This window comes from Lithobates pipiens, unplaced genomic scaffold (assembly GCF_037356315.1).
Source record: "Lithobates pipiens isolate NorthernLeopardFrog02 unplaced genomic scaffold, aLitPip1_a1.2 Scaffold_8, whole genome shotgun sequence".
In the NCBI taxonomy this organism is placed as follows: Eukaryota; Metazoa; Chordata; class Amphibia; order Anura; family Ranidae; genus Lithobates; species Lithobates pipiens.
Window position 1 is genome coordinate 116,111,059 of NW_027507903.1, and position 16,998 is coordinate 116,128,056.

Sequence of the window (16,998 nt, forward strand, 5' to 3'; positions counted from 1 at the left end):
TCAGAACATTTTGCAGCATTTCCATTCGACAGAAAGCAAAGAGATTGGCTTGATCAGTGTATGGCCAGTTTTAGAGTGCAGCTGATGCTCCTAATCAAGGATACGATTTCACAATCTCAACCTATAGTCACACCAGTCTGCATGCAAATGCAATTTTAATGCTCACAATATTTATGGTGTAGCTTTCAAATATCTCTGAATATACTTTACATATATATGAGGTCACCATCTCTCACCTGCAACAGAGAGTTTTGCAGTGCGACTGACAATACTGCCCAAGCTTTCCACGGTGGCCACACACTGGTAAAACCCCTCATCTGGTTTGTTGTGCTTGGAGTGTACAACACTGGTAATAAACAAAGATCCATCTGGAAGAAGTCGCCGCCGGTCATCAGACACTAAATTTAAAAAAGTCCCATCCTTTTTCCATTCTATCTTCGCAGAAGGTTCGGCATATACAGAACAGTTCAGAATGGCTGGAGTCCCACGTAAAGTCACAGTGTCCACTGGTTCGGTTAGAAAGTAGAAGGGCGTGAAGGTCCTGAACCCAGAGCCTGCAAAAGATAAAAACACATGGTCATTACAAAAGTAAAAAAATACTGGAAATGGTTACTATAAAATGCTGTGCATTTACATCATAAAAGAAAAAAAAAAAAAAAAAAAAAAAAAAGGGAGGAAGCTCTCTCAAAGCAAAATCACAACACAAAAAACAGACGATTAGTAGTTTCAATCTATTGTATACCATATAGGATCTATGTATATTGAATACATCTATTGGGTGAAATATTTACTATAAATAGATTATGCAAATCACAACTGTCCTTCATGTATTGTGAAAATCCGGTAAAACGATCATAGATGTTTCAGGCACCACACACGCCATTATTATGAAACTTTTAAACCTGATCACACTTGCACCATCTTTTCCCTTGGAATAACACTATGTGCAGTGGCAAGGTGTCTGCCTGTGTGGCAGCAGACAGAATGGCTGAGATTGCTTTCAGCATTCTGAACATCTGGTCGGCAGCGCAAGAGAACAGATAACACTTAGCAAGCAGTGCAAACAATGGCAGAGGCAGCGGATGGCACAGCGGCACTGTGCCAACTCACCTCTCCTCAGCGTGAAAACCAGCTAACTCAGCAGTTCCTCCATAACAAGTCTGTGTAATGGCAAGCAGACACGGCCCTACCCCATCCCCCCTTTACTCAACACAGCGCAACACTTCCATGATCCTAAAGAGGTCATACTGCTACATGTCACATAATCAATTCTTATTAATACGACAAGCAACGGCAACGTTTCAGAAAGAGCTTTTGGAAACTAAGCAACTCCCCAAAAATAAAAATCAATCTTGTATATAGTTTCTAAATAAAACTCCAAAGAAAAGACATGTCCAAACATGCATAAGGCCAATCAGGTCCATTTTATTCCTTTGCAAAGATAACTGGTATAGCACCCAATGAAATAGACCAGTGGTTGTCAACCTATGAGCCAAGGGGGGCCTCAAATGAGGCCCGACATCAAAAAGCCACACACAATGTTCAATTTATGTAATGTTTAAAGTGGATGTAAACACAAAAATGTTTTATTAAGGCTTGCACCTTGTACAGTATAGGATTTCATGTCATCTGTGCCCAGCCTTGCACTAAATTAACCCAGCTTTGAGCAGTCCTCTTATCTTTTTTTCAATGAGATAAAATTGGACAGAGAAATAGGAGTCTGTTTCTCCCCCTAGCTGTGACAGGCAATCTACATTTGTCATGCCAGAGCCTCCTAGCTTCTCCAGCTCTCCCAGGATTGGCTGCTCCACACCTCAGCACGATTTGGCATGCTGAAGTCATGTGGTGACTTTTCTGGGTTTTGACTAGATGTTAGTGATCATAGCAGAAGTTCAATGTAAGAAATACACAGGAGAAAATGCATGTTGACAAGAGGAGTGGTGGGCGGGGAGTCTGACATAACGACTCCACCCATCGAGCTCCAGACAAAAGACCCACCTACAGAATCTGGGAGGAGACATCTGACAGGTAAGGATACATGGCAGGAGGCATGTATATCCTTATAGATAACCACTATGGCAGTAGTTTAAAAAGGACGAGAGTGGGTTTACATCCACTTTAAGGGGACTTTCAGACACATTAGACGCAATGTGTGTCAGAGAGTGACCTTAATCAATAGTCCGAGGATTGTACATCATACACCAAAAGAGCTGCATGTTGGGCACCAGGGAAATAGACACCATTGTTTTACCACTAGGGAAAGTCAACTTGAATGGGGAAGAAAAAAAAAAAAAAAAAAAAAACACACACAACCGGGAGGATTTTTTATGACAGAACAGACCCTTAGTCTCTATCCTGGACGCTTCCTTCTACCCTCGACCCTTGACATCGTGCAGCTCAGCATATATTTATGGCAGCGCTCATGTGCGGAAGTGTCATCATGGCTCAGCCAGCCAAGAAACTGAACAGTCAGAACATGGGAGGAAGACTGGGAGTAGGTTGCATAGCCCATGGCCAATGGAGGGGGCTGAATGCAATCCCTATCCAGGTTCTCTGGAGGAACCAAAATACCTTCCTTGCAGCAGGACTGCCCCACTTATGACTAGGACTCCATAAAAAAACAAAAAAAAAAAAAACAAAAAAAAACACACTTACCTGATCCCTCCCCATTCCTGGCAGTTGGAGCAGTCTCTACTCCCCTATGTGCCAACTTCTGGGCCATCCCTCTGCATCGAGCCAATGCAGGACTATAGGCCTTGCATTGTGGATGTCAGAGGGCATGCAATTATATATGCATATGGGGAGAAGTGGCTGCAAGGACTGGTATTACAGCCTGAAGGCAGTCTGCAGGAGCGGGAGGGATCAGGTAACCCAAGACATTTAGCCCTTTAAGTGCAGGAGCACCCCTACCGCAAGGGAGAATTTGTTTTCCCCAGAATTCAGCTTTCCTACATTCAGAAATGGGCGCTACAATTTGTTAAAGTGCTGTACTCCTAAATCCCTGTATACAGCACCTAAGGTGCCCTTTTAATAGGGTTCAGTAATAGACATCTTTTTGAGGAATAGTGAGGGGACAGACACTCAATGTCCAGAAATGTTTAGAATCAGCCATGACTCTTTCTCCTTAGAAACATTAAAAAAAATAAAAAATAAAAAAATAAAGTAATTTTTCAGCGTATTTTTCTTTTAGGTATACTGTGTAAATTGAAACAGTGGGGTGTTCTCAAATTTAACTACAAAAAATTGAAAACACACATTAAAGAGGAGCTCCAAAACTCCTTCAGAAAAAATACGTTAGTAGCTACAAATTGCTGTAGCTGCTGACTTTTAATATTAGGATACTTACCTGTCCAGGAATCCAATGGTGTCTTCATCCGAGCTGATTTATTGGCTATCGGTGGCTGGCACCACCATCTAGACTAAGGGAAACCAGCAGTGAAGATTTGAAAGCCAGCTTCCTACTGCGCATGCACAAAGTGTGCTGCGCTATGTGAACGGGCCAGCTGCGGGGGAAGGAGGAGGGGGCAGAACTTCTGGCCACAGCAAACTGATCCGGAAGTCTGAGCATGTACCTGTCATAAGGGGGAGGAGGCAGACAAGTGGAGCGTCCCATTTAAGTACTGCAAAAACGACTGCCCGTGGGTTAAAGGTGACAAGATTTACAGTGACCTTCGTAATTTATAAAGTGATATTTATGAGAAGACCAATAAACCTAAAATTTTGAAAGAAGTTGCCTTATTCACAGAATTTGAAATACCGTTCCGTCTAATCTGGGCAACTTTAGAAGGACCCAAAAAAAGTATTTGTGCACTTTGCATTGACCTCTGCAGACACCCAAGCTTACAATTTTAGCTTTAAAACATGCACACACATTCATGCAGTTAGCAGGTCTGTAATCTGCTTACATCCAAATGTTCATATTGCAAGTCAAATGCATCTATTATAATTCTGAAAGATCTCAGAAGAGTCTCAAGCTGATGTTAAATGGGCACCATCGACGAGGCCAAAGCCCTCAAACATTGGGGTCCTGACTCATCAGGCTTCAACGGCACAGGTGGACTTTCATGCAACATCAGATGTGATAATGCATAGTAGGCCTGCAAGCATCTTTCTATGGTGCTAGTTGCTTGGCTGAGTCTGGTTTTAATACATAGAAATCGCCCTGGGACTTTGAATGAGATGAGTATGGTTATCCAATGAACATACCAGGAGTATATTTAAAAAAAAAAAAAAATATATATATATATTACAGATTTATTGCAACTTGTCTTGTGAAACACAAAAGCAGTTATATTCCTATGCATCCATGTACTGTATTGGGCATGGAGGTGATGTTGGGATGACACCAGACCTTTTTCCAATAAGAGTCTGGTTTTAGTAGATCTGAATTACAAGTCAAGTGCTGATAGAAAGAGTAACAGGCAAGTATATTCTAAAATGCAAAGAAAAAAAATAAAATAAATGCTTGGCGCTCTAATACTGTGATAGTTTGATGAAGGTACAAAAACCTGTGGCCCAGCTGTATCAGTAATTAGGATCATTCATCCCTCACATGTGTTCCCATTTGGCTAGGGGAATGCCCAGCTCAAAAAGTTGTCTCATTTGGATTAAACAATGTTTTCTAGTAAGGCTGGACGTTATATTTGGCTGCCGACTATAGAAGTGGCCAAATCCGATTAGTTGCAATTGAATTAAAAAGACCAATTTTAGGTATAAGGTTATCTTGGCAACAGCCACACCACTAAGCTACCAAGGTCCAATAACCACTGGAGCCAAAAGCACCATTAGAGCGCATCCTCATTGCATCTGAGCACAAGCCAAAAACACTATTTAACTAATTTTTAATATTCAAAACAAACTCCCCCATCCATTCATGCCTCTGATTTATTTTGTTGAGAAGTCACTTTAAAGCGGGAGTCCGCCGTTTTTTTTTTTTTTTAAAGCCAGCAGCTACAAATACAGCAGCTGCTGACTTTTAAAATAAGGACACTTACCCGCCCAGCACGCCCGCGATGTCGGCACCCGAAGCCGATCTCTTGATCGTCACTCGGGTGCTGCCGCCGCCATCTTGGGTATGGGAATCAGGAAGTGGAGCCTTTCGGCTTTATTTCCCGGTTCCCTACTGCCCATGTGTGAGTGGCGCTGCGCAATAAGGATGGACCCGCTGCCTCTGGGATCTGTGTGTTTCCCAGCAGGCAGCGGGGGACTTTCGGAAAGGGGCGTAGATCTACGCCCCTTTCCGCAGAGAGCTATCCCGGAAGTGGGTGCAGTTACCTGGATTATCCAGGTAACTGCACCCCCCTCCCCCTGAAAGGTGCCAATCGTGGCGCCGGAGGGGGGGAGGATTCCAATGAGCGGAAGGTCCACTTTAAAGCATTTCTGGCCGTGGCCATCTTGAGAAAGGGCAATCGTTTCATATAGCATTCACGTCTTGGAAACCAACTGCTCATGCATGAGAGTGTGAGCCGAGAACTCCTGGGATGTATGGCAAGAAACCAGGAAGTAACTGATTTTTATATAACACAGGTAAAAATTATATACATTCCTATTTACTAGTGCTAGCAACATGAGTAATAAAGATAATCAATGTTGATAAGGAGTGTGAAATTCCACTTTAAGTTCTTTTTAACATAAAAGGTTTATACATAAAGTTAATAATTAAAAGGGAAATTACCCACATAGCTGCAGCAAACAGAAAGGCAGATTATACTAGCCAAAAGGGCATGCTGGAGAACAGTGCAGAATCACTACAAAGGTAATTAGCAAGGCGGCAGCGTCTTCTGTATAATCTATAGATAAAACCCCCCTTCACCTTTAGCAGCAGAATAATCACACGCCATCAATACACAGCATGTACAAATGATCTCAAATATAATTTGATTAGTCTGCAGGTGTCAGAGTAACATGTAGTAACAAAATTCCACCTAATATACATCAAGCAAAACATTCCAACTAGAAATCTAAAAAGCCGCTGCGTTTAATCCCATTACAGATGATGAAACCGGAAACCAATGAACAAACCGGCAAATATATAGAAAGATCACAGCAAAAAAATAAATAAAGAAGACAATAAAATGTAAAAACAACAGCCAACAGGGAAATGATACGACAGCATATTTGAAAAGGGGCAAGCAAGAGGCACATTACTAGGGCCCAGAAGAACTGGTTCAAAGCTGGTGATAAATGGTGCGTCCTCACCCAGCATAACACGTCAGCCTGCAACACCCCCCCCCCCATGCATCACCGAGCTGTTGCATCCCCCCAAAAGCACAATAATAGCCCTCCTGCTACCAGTTACATGCCACAAATCACCCCCCCCCCCCCTTCAACATGTGCAGAATAGAAATGGGGGAGGGCAGACAGAAGTCCCATACCACTCGTTTCCATGGATACCTGGGGCTCAGCAAGTTGCATTTCTAAGGATCTGCAAGCCGAGTGTGGGTATGCACACTACAGCAGAGAGGGGGAGGGAGGAAGATGTATGGCGGCAGCAAGCCACGGCTGTGTCCTGTGTGATAAGACTGGAGGTATCAAACCCTGCTGCACCCTATGAGAAAACACTGAATAAGACAGTGATGGACTAGCACAGGGCAAAGTAGTAAACACTGCATTATGTATAGTAAGCATATTGTAAAATAGACTACTGCACCGCACAACTAAACAGTCACATTTCCTTTAGGATTTAACATCTACTTAGGAATCCTTTGCTGAATAATCGTTTTAAGGAAAAAAAATAAAAATCATTACGCATATCAGCTCTGCAATGACAATTTAAAGCAGTGTTAAACCCAAAATCAAATAGAATATCTCAGCTGATGTGGTGACTGCAGTCATTTTCTTTTTTAGGCCACTTTCCCTCTGTTTGCACCTGGTGATCTGGCCAGTAGCACACCTCCTGTATTATAGTGCCTTCACTCTGTATGAAGGGGCACAGGGGGCAACGCTGGACAAAAGCGTGGTCAGTCTGGGGGGGGGAGGGGCTGTTAGAAATACTTGTGGATTTAGCTATACTAACAAATTCTAGTCCAACTCACGCTGCAGTTACACAAACCGTGTTAATAAAAGCGGATTATTGTAAGCCCCCCTGTCAGCGGTAAATGGTTTGTCCCAATACTAACTGCTTCATCTGCAGGACAGCTTGTTCTTTTGAAAAAGTTACGGGCTGGATCAGAGGAAACAGAAGAAAAAGCCTAAAAAAACAAAACAAATTCCATCAAAACTAATTGGTAAGCTGGACAAACAAACAGTTTTTAAAAGACTTAGGGTCCTTTCACACGGGGCGGATCAGTTCTGATCCGCCCCGTGGATGTCCGTTTGCTCAGCGGGGATCACTCCGCCGATCCCCGCTGAGCAGGGAGATGACAGGTCTGTCTCCGCACACTGTGCAGGGACGGACCTGTCACAGCGCCGCTCTCCCCTATGGGAGATCGGATGACGACGGACCGCAGTGCCCGTCGTCACCCGATCCGATCCGCAGACGGATGGAAAAATAGCTTTTTCCTCCGTCACACTTTTTCGGATCGGAGCGGGTCGGATGTCAGCGGACATGTCACCGCTGACATCCGACGCTCCATAGAGCTCTATGGAGCACCCGTTCAGGTCCGCCTGAAAAACTGACAGGCGGGCCTGAACGGGACGTTAGTGTGAAAGGGGCCTAACTAGTATTTAAACTGCCAGAAGAATTTGTAATATTGATCACCCAATCATATTATTTACACAATTCACAGCCAGGGGCAAACAACATTTTCGATTAATGTAAATAATGTTTTTTTTTTGTTTTTTTTTTTTTTAAAGAGGAAGTCAACCCTGATGAGTTTACTTGCTCTCATTCCCTGCCACTCACGGCATATCGCCATTGACCGCGGCACTGCGCATGCACCGTAGACAGCGGTGCCTGTCTTTCGGCAAATATCTCCTAAACCGGGTAGGTTTAGGAGATATTTCTTTGACCGACAGGTAAGCCTAGATTAAGGCTTACCTGTAGGTCCAAGTTGGTTGTAAGGGTTTACAACCACTTTAAATACTTTTAAAAAGTAGTCTCTCTCAACAATTCTACACCAGAGGAACCCCTAAAAAAATGTTCACTAAAACCAATTCATCTGAAGTCAATGGGGGGGGAACCGGCAATAAAGTGAAAATTTTAACAAAAACATGTCTACACCCATCTACTCTGTTAAACTGCATTACACAGAGCAGCCCTGATCCTCCTTTTCTTGTGTCCCCTGCCAACACTCCTTGTCCCTCTTTCCAATGCCCCCATGAGAAGTAGCTTCCCATGGGAACACTCACGGGTGCTTGATCCCAAACCCCGCCGCTACGTACATTGACACAGATGGTGGGACTCTGCCCCACCCCTCGCTGCTGGCTTTGACTGACAGCACTGGGAGCCAATAGCTCCCAATGCCCTAGCAAAGCCAGTGAGACAAGGAAGTGAGGGGAGAGAAAAGCTGCAGATGTGCACAGCACTGGATGAAAAAAAAAGGCTCGAGTACAAGGGGGAGTGAGCGGCCAAAATCGATGCCTAAAGATTTACCTTAATGCAAGAAATGCAATAAGATAAAAAATGTTTAGGCTTCAGAACCATGTTAAATTGGCGATCAGTAGAAAGAATGCAACCTTTACATTAGCAGTCAGAATAGCAAACCTACACAGAATGGTAAAAAAATAATCTGAACATGCACCTGCAGCTCGAGCGCCGGTGCACAAAACTGGAAAAGGCATTTTTTTTGAGCAGTGTTTAGTGTTAATTTGTACAATTCAGCGTTCCACCAGCCTCCTAACTAGCCAGAGAATCAATTACCTCTGTCCTGTTATCTGACCCAGGAAGGAATGGAGCGATCTTGGACTTGTAGAGTTGTGTGTATCATTATGATTAGCTGGCCAAAGTTACAAATTTGTTGCTAGACAACATGTTTTCCAAATCTAGTAAATTTGTGTGCCTAGAACCCATAAATTCTGTCAAACGAGACCATTGGTAAATTTTCATTCGCTCAGCCGCTGCAGAGCTGATCTGAATAGTTGTCTGAACAGGCAATTTTTTTCGATCAGCCTGATAGCAGAAAAAATAAACCACATTTAGTATATGATCAGCCTTAGGCTAGGTTCCCACTATGCCAGTTTCCTGGTGGCTATGTCTGTGCGAGCACAGGAGCTCATTTATTTGAAATGGGCTGCTCTACTTACGGAAAAACGCAGGGAAAAGGTCCCTGCGCCTTTTCCAAAAAATCAATCGCACGGAAACCGGTCAATTGTCTCCTTTATAATAATTAAAAAAAGAAAAAAGAAAAGAAAAAAAGAAAAAACACAACTTGTGGAGGGTCATGGCAGTTCACGTGTTATTTGAAGTGTAGACATTAAGCCATAACAAGCTCCCAAACTAGAGGAGTCCCCCTCTTCCCAACTGGCAGTTTCATAACCACAAAGATGTTACACAGCTTTAAAAAAAAAAAAAAAAAACAACCACTGTACAGTGGTTTGGAATATATTGTTTTTTTTGCCAGCAGGTGGAGCTACAACTCTCAATTTGAAATGTTCAAATTCACATCCAAGCATAGATGTGGTTGTAGGTTCTAAACCAGGTCAGTCTACTTGAAAAGAGCATTACTTTTGTGCTGTCTCTTTAGCTGTCCCACAGTGCTCTAGGAGTCTTCTGTAATAAATGTTTTGTTTTTAAAAGCAGTGGTATTAGAGATTCTTCCCCTCCATTAAAAACGAGCCCTTAAAGTTTAAGAGTAAAAGCTGCATAGAACTTCAGCTGCATATTTAAGATCTTATGGTCAGTTTTCATTCTAGGCAACTTCTGGTTATGCATTTTTTCATCATATATCAGACATAGTTTGGGGCACCCAGGTTTGTGTCAGGCTGACTTTATGCTGGCCGAGCACCAACCAGCCACCTACATACTTTTGACATCGCAACATACACACTTACGATAGCAGAAAAAAATAAAAAATAAAATAAAATACCCTAGTGGCATAGAAATCTTCCCCTATAATAAGCAAGGGATCTTTTCATCCTAAGGACAGTGCAGCTACCCCAGGAAGACTAGCATAAAAAATAGTAATAAATAAAAAAAATTTATATATATATATATATATATATATATATATATATATATATATATATATATATATATACACACACACACACACACACACACAGGAACTCATTCCAAAATAAAGAAAGACTTACATTTTCTAAGCTACACAAGTGCAAATTTCCTACACGAGGAAACGTCAGGCAATAGGGGCAAATCATATAGTAACCTGGAGATATAAAATTTCCTTTCCCAATTCTGCTACTCCCAGTGCCTGTCCCTGGCCGGAGTCATACCTGCGTTTTTGTCCAACTTTCCTACCTAGCATTTGTGTCTGTCCGGTCAACCATTTCCTCTGTCTATACATTTTTTGCCACTTTTTCTACTCTAGTCAGAGTCTATGCTGCCTCTACCAGTGTCCATCTGCCCCATCTACTATTAATAATGTACACAACATTGAAAAATTACTCCTCTTAAAAAGTTTGATGACTATGGGTACTGAAGGTCTGAAAATACAAAAATTTATTTTGCAGATTGGTTTCATGTTTTTTTTTTGTACCTGTCAAAATATACTTTAGGTATTCATGGCAAGTATGGAAAATAAAATAATCCAAAGGGTTTCTAGAGCAGCCATAAAGTAGACAGTTCATATATCAGAAACTTGGATATACAAAGCCCATTCACTGGGTGGATTATTTTAGAAATAAATCTTAATAAATGAGCAGATGAAAATGTACAGCTAAGCCAATCGGTATTCTCTCTATAGAATCTCATCTGCAGAAACAATTAAAATCACAATTCAGACACAAGTTCCATTAGCTCATAAAGTGAGAACCATGTCGGAAAAGAACATCCACTTAAATGCAAGCTCACAACTATGCCATTGCGCTGGTCCTTCATATCTGCTGGCAAAAGCTCTGAAGAGAAAAGCAAGATAAGGGTTCCACCGAATGGGTTTTTTGGTGCCGAAACAGATACCGAAAATGAAAAATACACTAGGCCGAAAACCGAAACAGCACCGATACTGAAACATATTTAAAAAAATATATTTTATACAGGAGACGGTCAGAGACCGGGGACGTGGTACAGGAGACGGTCAGAAACTGGGGACTGTCCCATGTTGCAGCCAGTGCGTCCCATGTTGCAGCCAGTGCGTCCCATGTTGCAGCCAGTGCGTCCCATGTTGCAGCCAGTGCGTCCCATGTTGCAGCCAGTGCGTCCCATGTTGCAGCCAGTGCGTCCCATGCAGGGAAGAGAGCCACCTCCGCCGCCTGTTTGATCACAGCGCCGGGAACATCACAGCTTCATTTCAATTGCTGTGTGTTCCCGGCCGCGCGCCGTCACACACAGCCCCTCCCCCTTGTCCGGGCACTTTGATAGACAGATCATCCGTCCAATCCTGCAGGTGATCTGTCTATCAAAGTGCCCGGACAAGGGGGAGGGGCTGTGTGTGACGGCGCACGGCCGGGAACACAGCTATTAAAATGAAAGCTGTGATGTTCCAGGCGCTGTGATCAAACAGGCGGCAGAGGCGGCTCTCCTGAGCTATACACCCCCCATGATGGGCGGCACCAAGGGCGGAGCCCCGCCACCCACCCAGGCCACGTCCCATTTTCGGCTCCATTATCGGCCGTTTTTCTTTTTCGGCAAATTGCCAAAAAAGGCATTTTCGGCCGATATGTTTCGACAGCCGAAATTTCGGTGCATCCCTAAGCAAGATAAAGTAAACCCCTAGCCTATTGCATTTCTATGGGTTACCATAGAGATGCAAATTTCTGTGGAAGAAACATCAGCCATAAATAGTGATTTTGGCACTTTTCCAAGAAAAAAGTGCAGATAATGTAGCCGAAAACGCACTTGATTATAAGGCGATTTTACCATGTTTAAAACAAGTGCGTAACCCAAATGTCGTGTTGTCCCCAGAATAGTAGAGGGGAACTCTACCAATGGGGTCATTAGTTCTGGTGACGTGGGGATCCCCACTTCATGCTTAGTGTGGTCAGTTTTTAATAGGAAAGCAGACTAGCAGAGACACCAGGGATTTCACACAAAGGAAGCAATAAAGAGAACAGGAGACTTTTTCATACAAGTACATGGTACAGCAGCCACATACCAGGAATACGAAATGCTGGGGTAACAAACACTAAACATGTTTTAGGAACGCTAAAAAGAAAACCAGGAGATAGATCGATTATAAAAAAAAAAAAAAAAAAAAAAAAGTACATGGAGTGGAAATGATCAAAACTGGTGCAGATGTTCATGGCAACTAACTAGTTTCTAGCTTTAATTTCTGAAGCTCAACTGAAAAAAAGATAAAAGCTGGAGGGGGGAGTACCGCACTAGAGAATAAAAAAAATAAGCAAAAAACTTGCAAAAAAGCAGCAGCATATAGTGCAATAAGAGACAGAATCAGATAGCATTAGAAAAACTGCGCTAAAAAGTCTCAATGTTATGAGTCCACAGAAACTGACATAGAAACAGGAAAATCAATATTTCTGAAACACTTGAAAACTTGAGATCACCACAGTGTGCACACAAACAAAAAGAGTGCCCAACCACTATAGCTGTAGATTCTGCTTACCAGACGACAAGCTTAAAAGGCAGGTGGCTATAGCCCAGCCCTTTAAGCTTGCAAATGACCACAATGGAAATGGTAATTCACATGGTGCAGATCGCTTACTCTGTCCCGCTGAAATGTCTGTGGATGACGAAACGCATCAGCAAGGGCACGCAGTGATATCACCACGCTACTTGAGGGCGGGCTCCTGCAATTTGGCGGCATTTGTTTTTATGCTACCTTTTCCATTTTTATATGCAAGTGTAATACTTTATTTTTTTATTAAGCTTTTCTAATGCTGCTAGAAGACAAAAGCTGGTTGGCTGTCATGCTCCAGATTCTGTCTGCTCCATCCATTTTTCCCCAAAAATCAGACCATAAATTCTGTCACCATTATAATTCATGCCAAGTGGCAATTCTTAAGTACAGTATCCGGCTTCTAAAACTTTTACTTCTTCCACCAGCTCATCCCCCACAGCTATTACCTTTTGTATCAATTGCCCCTCCCTTTTTAGATTGTAAGCTCTAATGAGCAGGGCCCTCTGATTGCTCTTTAACAAATTGTAATGCAACAGTAATGTCTGCCTTTATTTTGTTAAGCGCTGCGCAAACTGTTGGCGCTATATAAAACCTGTATAATACAGTAACCCATAGCAACCAATTAAAATCCATCTTTGTGGTCCGATTACAGCAGAGAATAGCTATACAGATTGCAGCATTAAATACAGCCACTCCACAGCAATTATTCACTAATGTGACCTAAATAGAAAACATTAAAATTAGGTTATTATATTTATGTGCGATTTTTAGTCATGTGCCGATTAATTGTGCACTGAAATGCAATGCTCTAAATCAGTCACACCTGACTGGGATACCTTTTCCCGCCATCATTTGACTAGGTAAATGGATTAATCACTTATTTCCAAGTCTCTGTATAACACTATACACAGGTACAAAGGAGATATTGTATGCAACTGATCACAGGACATAAATCACAGAATGACCAATCATAACCATGAACCCAAAACGATCACATGGTCAAAAATTGCCAACTCACCTATAGCCTAAGCATTCGCACAGATTTTTACAAGCCTATCACTGAAAGTATGAAAAAATGACCTAAAACCACCTGTAGATCATTTTAGCTGGAAAAAAATAAAATAAAATAAAAAATAGTTTACAGAATAAAAAAAAAAAAAAAAAAAAATAGTTAACAGGACTCTGAAGAGTAAAGCGTTGCTGCAATGGTTGATCATAAAGCCACATGACCCTTAGAGGCTCCCTGACCTTTGTGGAAAGAATGTGTGAAAGTGCCCCCCTGCAGTAAGGACTTCTATGTCTGTCTATCAGTCCTTTAACTAGCCCTCACCATAATAGGCTCATCCTGTCTCACGTGGAGGAGACCATGCTAACTCTTTTACATGAGAATTCATTGGAGGTATTGGCGCCAGGAGATTCTCCCAGGCCATCCAAAGAACAAGAAAGGAAATAAGAGTCCCTGGGGAAATCTGTCACCGGTGACTAGGTGGAAACTCTTAATATTCACTTTGGCTGGGCCGAGTAAACTTTTATGACTTCTCAGACTCTCAAGGCAAAATTAGAAACACAAGGGGCAATAAAATCATTGATTACTTTCATGAAACATCTTCTCAAACCCAGACTCCAATTGACTTTCTTGTTGTTTTGGATAGAATTGGAAAGTTATTTCTAAAAGATTTTTATTTCCATCTGTGACCCCACGTTGGAAATATGTCCTCATTTCCCATCCCTCTGACAATAGAACACCAAAGAGGGAGAGCCGTTTTCAATGGAATTGGAAGCTAGAATACATTTTTCGGATCCCCCGTTAGAGATTTTCCCTTCACTTCCTATCTAAACAATGGGGACACAGCAATAAAAAATAAAATAAAAAAAAGGCTCAAACCCTTATCTACCTGATCCAGAAATAAAAGTTTTTTTTTTTCTGCAGTTCATGTGATCATAACCAGTTTGACATTGTCCTTTCTATCTCTGTATGTGGATGATGGCAATATCTTTTTTTTTTTTTTTTTTTTTTTATTAAGTCTTTGGAATAGAGTAAGATAAATAAAAACATTTTTGGAATAAAATGCTTTAAATTGTCAAAGGAAATTAATCTTTTTTTGCACATCTTGAGCAAACCCAACAATTGTACATAGAAAAAGGTATACTACCCATTAGGAGACTATCACCTTAAAGTGGTTGTAAAGGCAGAAGGTTTTTATCCTTAAGAAAAAATGCATTCAGATAAAAAAAAAATCTGTGCGCAGCAGCCCCCCCCCCCAATACTTACCTGAGCCCCATTCTAGATCTAGCGATGTTGCAGGAGCGTCTTGGCTGCCCTGGGACTCCCCTCATTGCCTAAAACAGCAGTTTGGCGCCGATGGCTCCCGCTGTGGTCAGTTGGTCAATTAGAAGAGAAAGGGGGTGAAGACAGGCCGTGGCGCCATGTCTGAATGGAAACTGAGCTGTACCTTGGCTCAGGTGCCCCCATAGCAAGTTGGTTGCTGTGGGAGCACTCAAAAGGAGGGAGGAGCCAGGAGCACCAACGAGGGACCTGAGAAGAGGAGAATCTGGGCTGTCCTGTGCAAAACCACTGCACATGGCAGGTAGGTATAACATGTTTGTTATTTTTAACTAAAATAAAAAAACAAAAAACAAAATGAGACTTAATCACTTTAAGGAATTGACAGACCTACAGAGGTCAAATAGAGGCATCAGTCACCGTCACAGCAGTGGAAGGGTTTTCAAACCAGCAAGACCATACTTTCTGAAATTTACGAGGACAACCGCTATTTGCATGTGGCCTGATAGAAGGGCAGAATAGAGTTGACCAAGTTCAACCAGAAATGCACTGCGAGAGGGGAAGTGTTTCGCCAGTTGAATGCAATTGCCTTATGGGCACAGAATAGCGGTACTACGAGGAGGATTTGTACTGCGGCCTTATGCACTAGAGGTTCATCTCAACTCAGCAATATGTATGTGGTAGCAATAAGTGGTAATAAACTTTTCCAGTACATGGCTATAGCAGAGCAGGTCCTGAAAATACGAAGAGAGCCACCTGTCTGATGGGTGCAGCACCAACATGCCGGAGAAGTAAGGTAGTTGATCTTATGAAGCCTATGATGGGTGAGTAGGTACATGCGAACAATGGCAGTACCTGACAATTTTTACCAAGCAAAGTCTGACAGCTGCTGCTGTTTGCACAACACGAGGCAGCATTTAGAACAGCTTTCAGGAATATGATTATCACCCCTGCGCAGCCATGTGAATGTAGCCTAAGTCACTAACTCAGAGCAACGCACTTCAGAGTTCTGACTTTATTCCTACTCTTATTTGCTTGCTTGTTACAGATAAACGTCTCAAAGCGCTAAAAGCCAAATACAGGCAGGCAACTGGAACGCTCAAAATCTGCAACTGTAGCCCAAGCATTTCTCATAGAATAGGTTTTCCTTTAAACCAGTGGTCTCCACTGCTCCACTCCGTGCCTTTATCTGGCCCTTGGGGCACTATTCCTTCCAATGACACCAACGGGCGCTATTGCTCTTACCGACACCAACAATGGGGCACTATTGCTCCTACTGTCATTAATGATGGGGTACTATTGCTCTTACGGATACCAATGATGGGGTACTATTGCTCTTTCGGATACCAGTGATGGGGTACTATTCGTCCCACTGATACTAAATAGGACACTATTCCTCCAATACCAAACATGGGGCACTATTCCTCCCACTGACACAGATGTTTTCTACTCTAACTGGCCAGTCCAGCTCCCTGCAGGTCTGGATTTCAGTAAAGCAGGCCTTTTTAAAAAAAAAAAAAAAAAAATGTGGAGACCCCTGCTTTAAACCATCTGCCTGGATTTCAATTATAAAAGGAGTATAACAAATAATGTTGGTGTAAAAACAAAGCCAGTTAAAAAAAAAAAAAATATATATATATATATATATATATATATATATATATATATATATATATATATATATATATATATATATATATATATATATATATATATATATATATATATATATAATTTTATTATTATTATTATTCTGACAGATTCCCTATTGATCTCTGTAGATACTGCACATTGGAGCAATCCTGCAATTTCTAGTACAATGGCTCGCTGCCCAGTACACACTGCATATATTTTGTGAATTTCAGAAAAAGGATTTCATCATAAATTGAATCCTAAGAATTTCCTGACAGCTGAAAGAAAACCCGATATGTTTAAGGGCCAGTTCACACCACATGCAGTCCAGTATGGTTTTTTTTCTGTTATCAAAAACGCACATAAATTAAGTTGCATAGTTTCCAATGGTGTAGCTCACACCAGTGTGGTCAGTTCCAGGGCTTTCCAGTTCCAGAAAAAAACAAAAAA

General features: G+C 41.9%; 1 protein-coding gene across 10 annotated transcripts in view; it reads right to left on the reverse strand.

Annotated features, from left to right (window-relative positions):
* Positions 1-16,998, reverse strand: part of NEO1 (neogenin 1) — a 237,850-nt gene that overhangs the window by 107,780 nt on the left and 113,072 nt on the right. For all 10 annotated transcript variants that reach the window (XM_077473298.1, XM_077473301.1, XM_077473295.1 and 7 more), the window contains exon 2: positions 237-554. In XM_077473298.1, the coding sequence (XP_077329424.1) occupies positions 237-554 (318 nt within the window). The remainder of the gene's footprint in view (positions 1-236; positions 555-16,998) is intronic.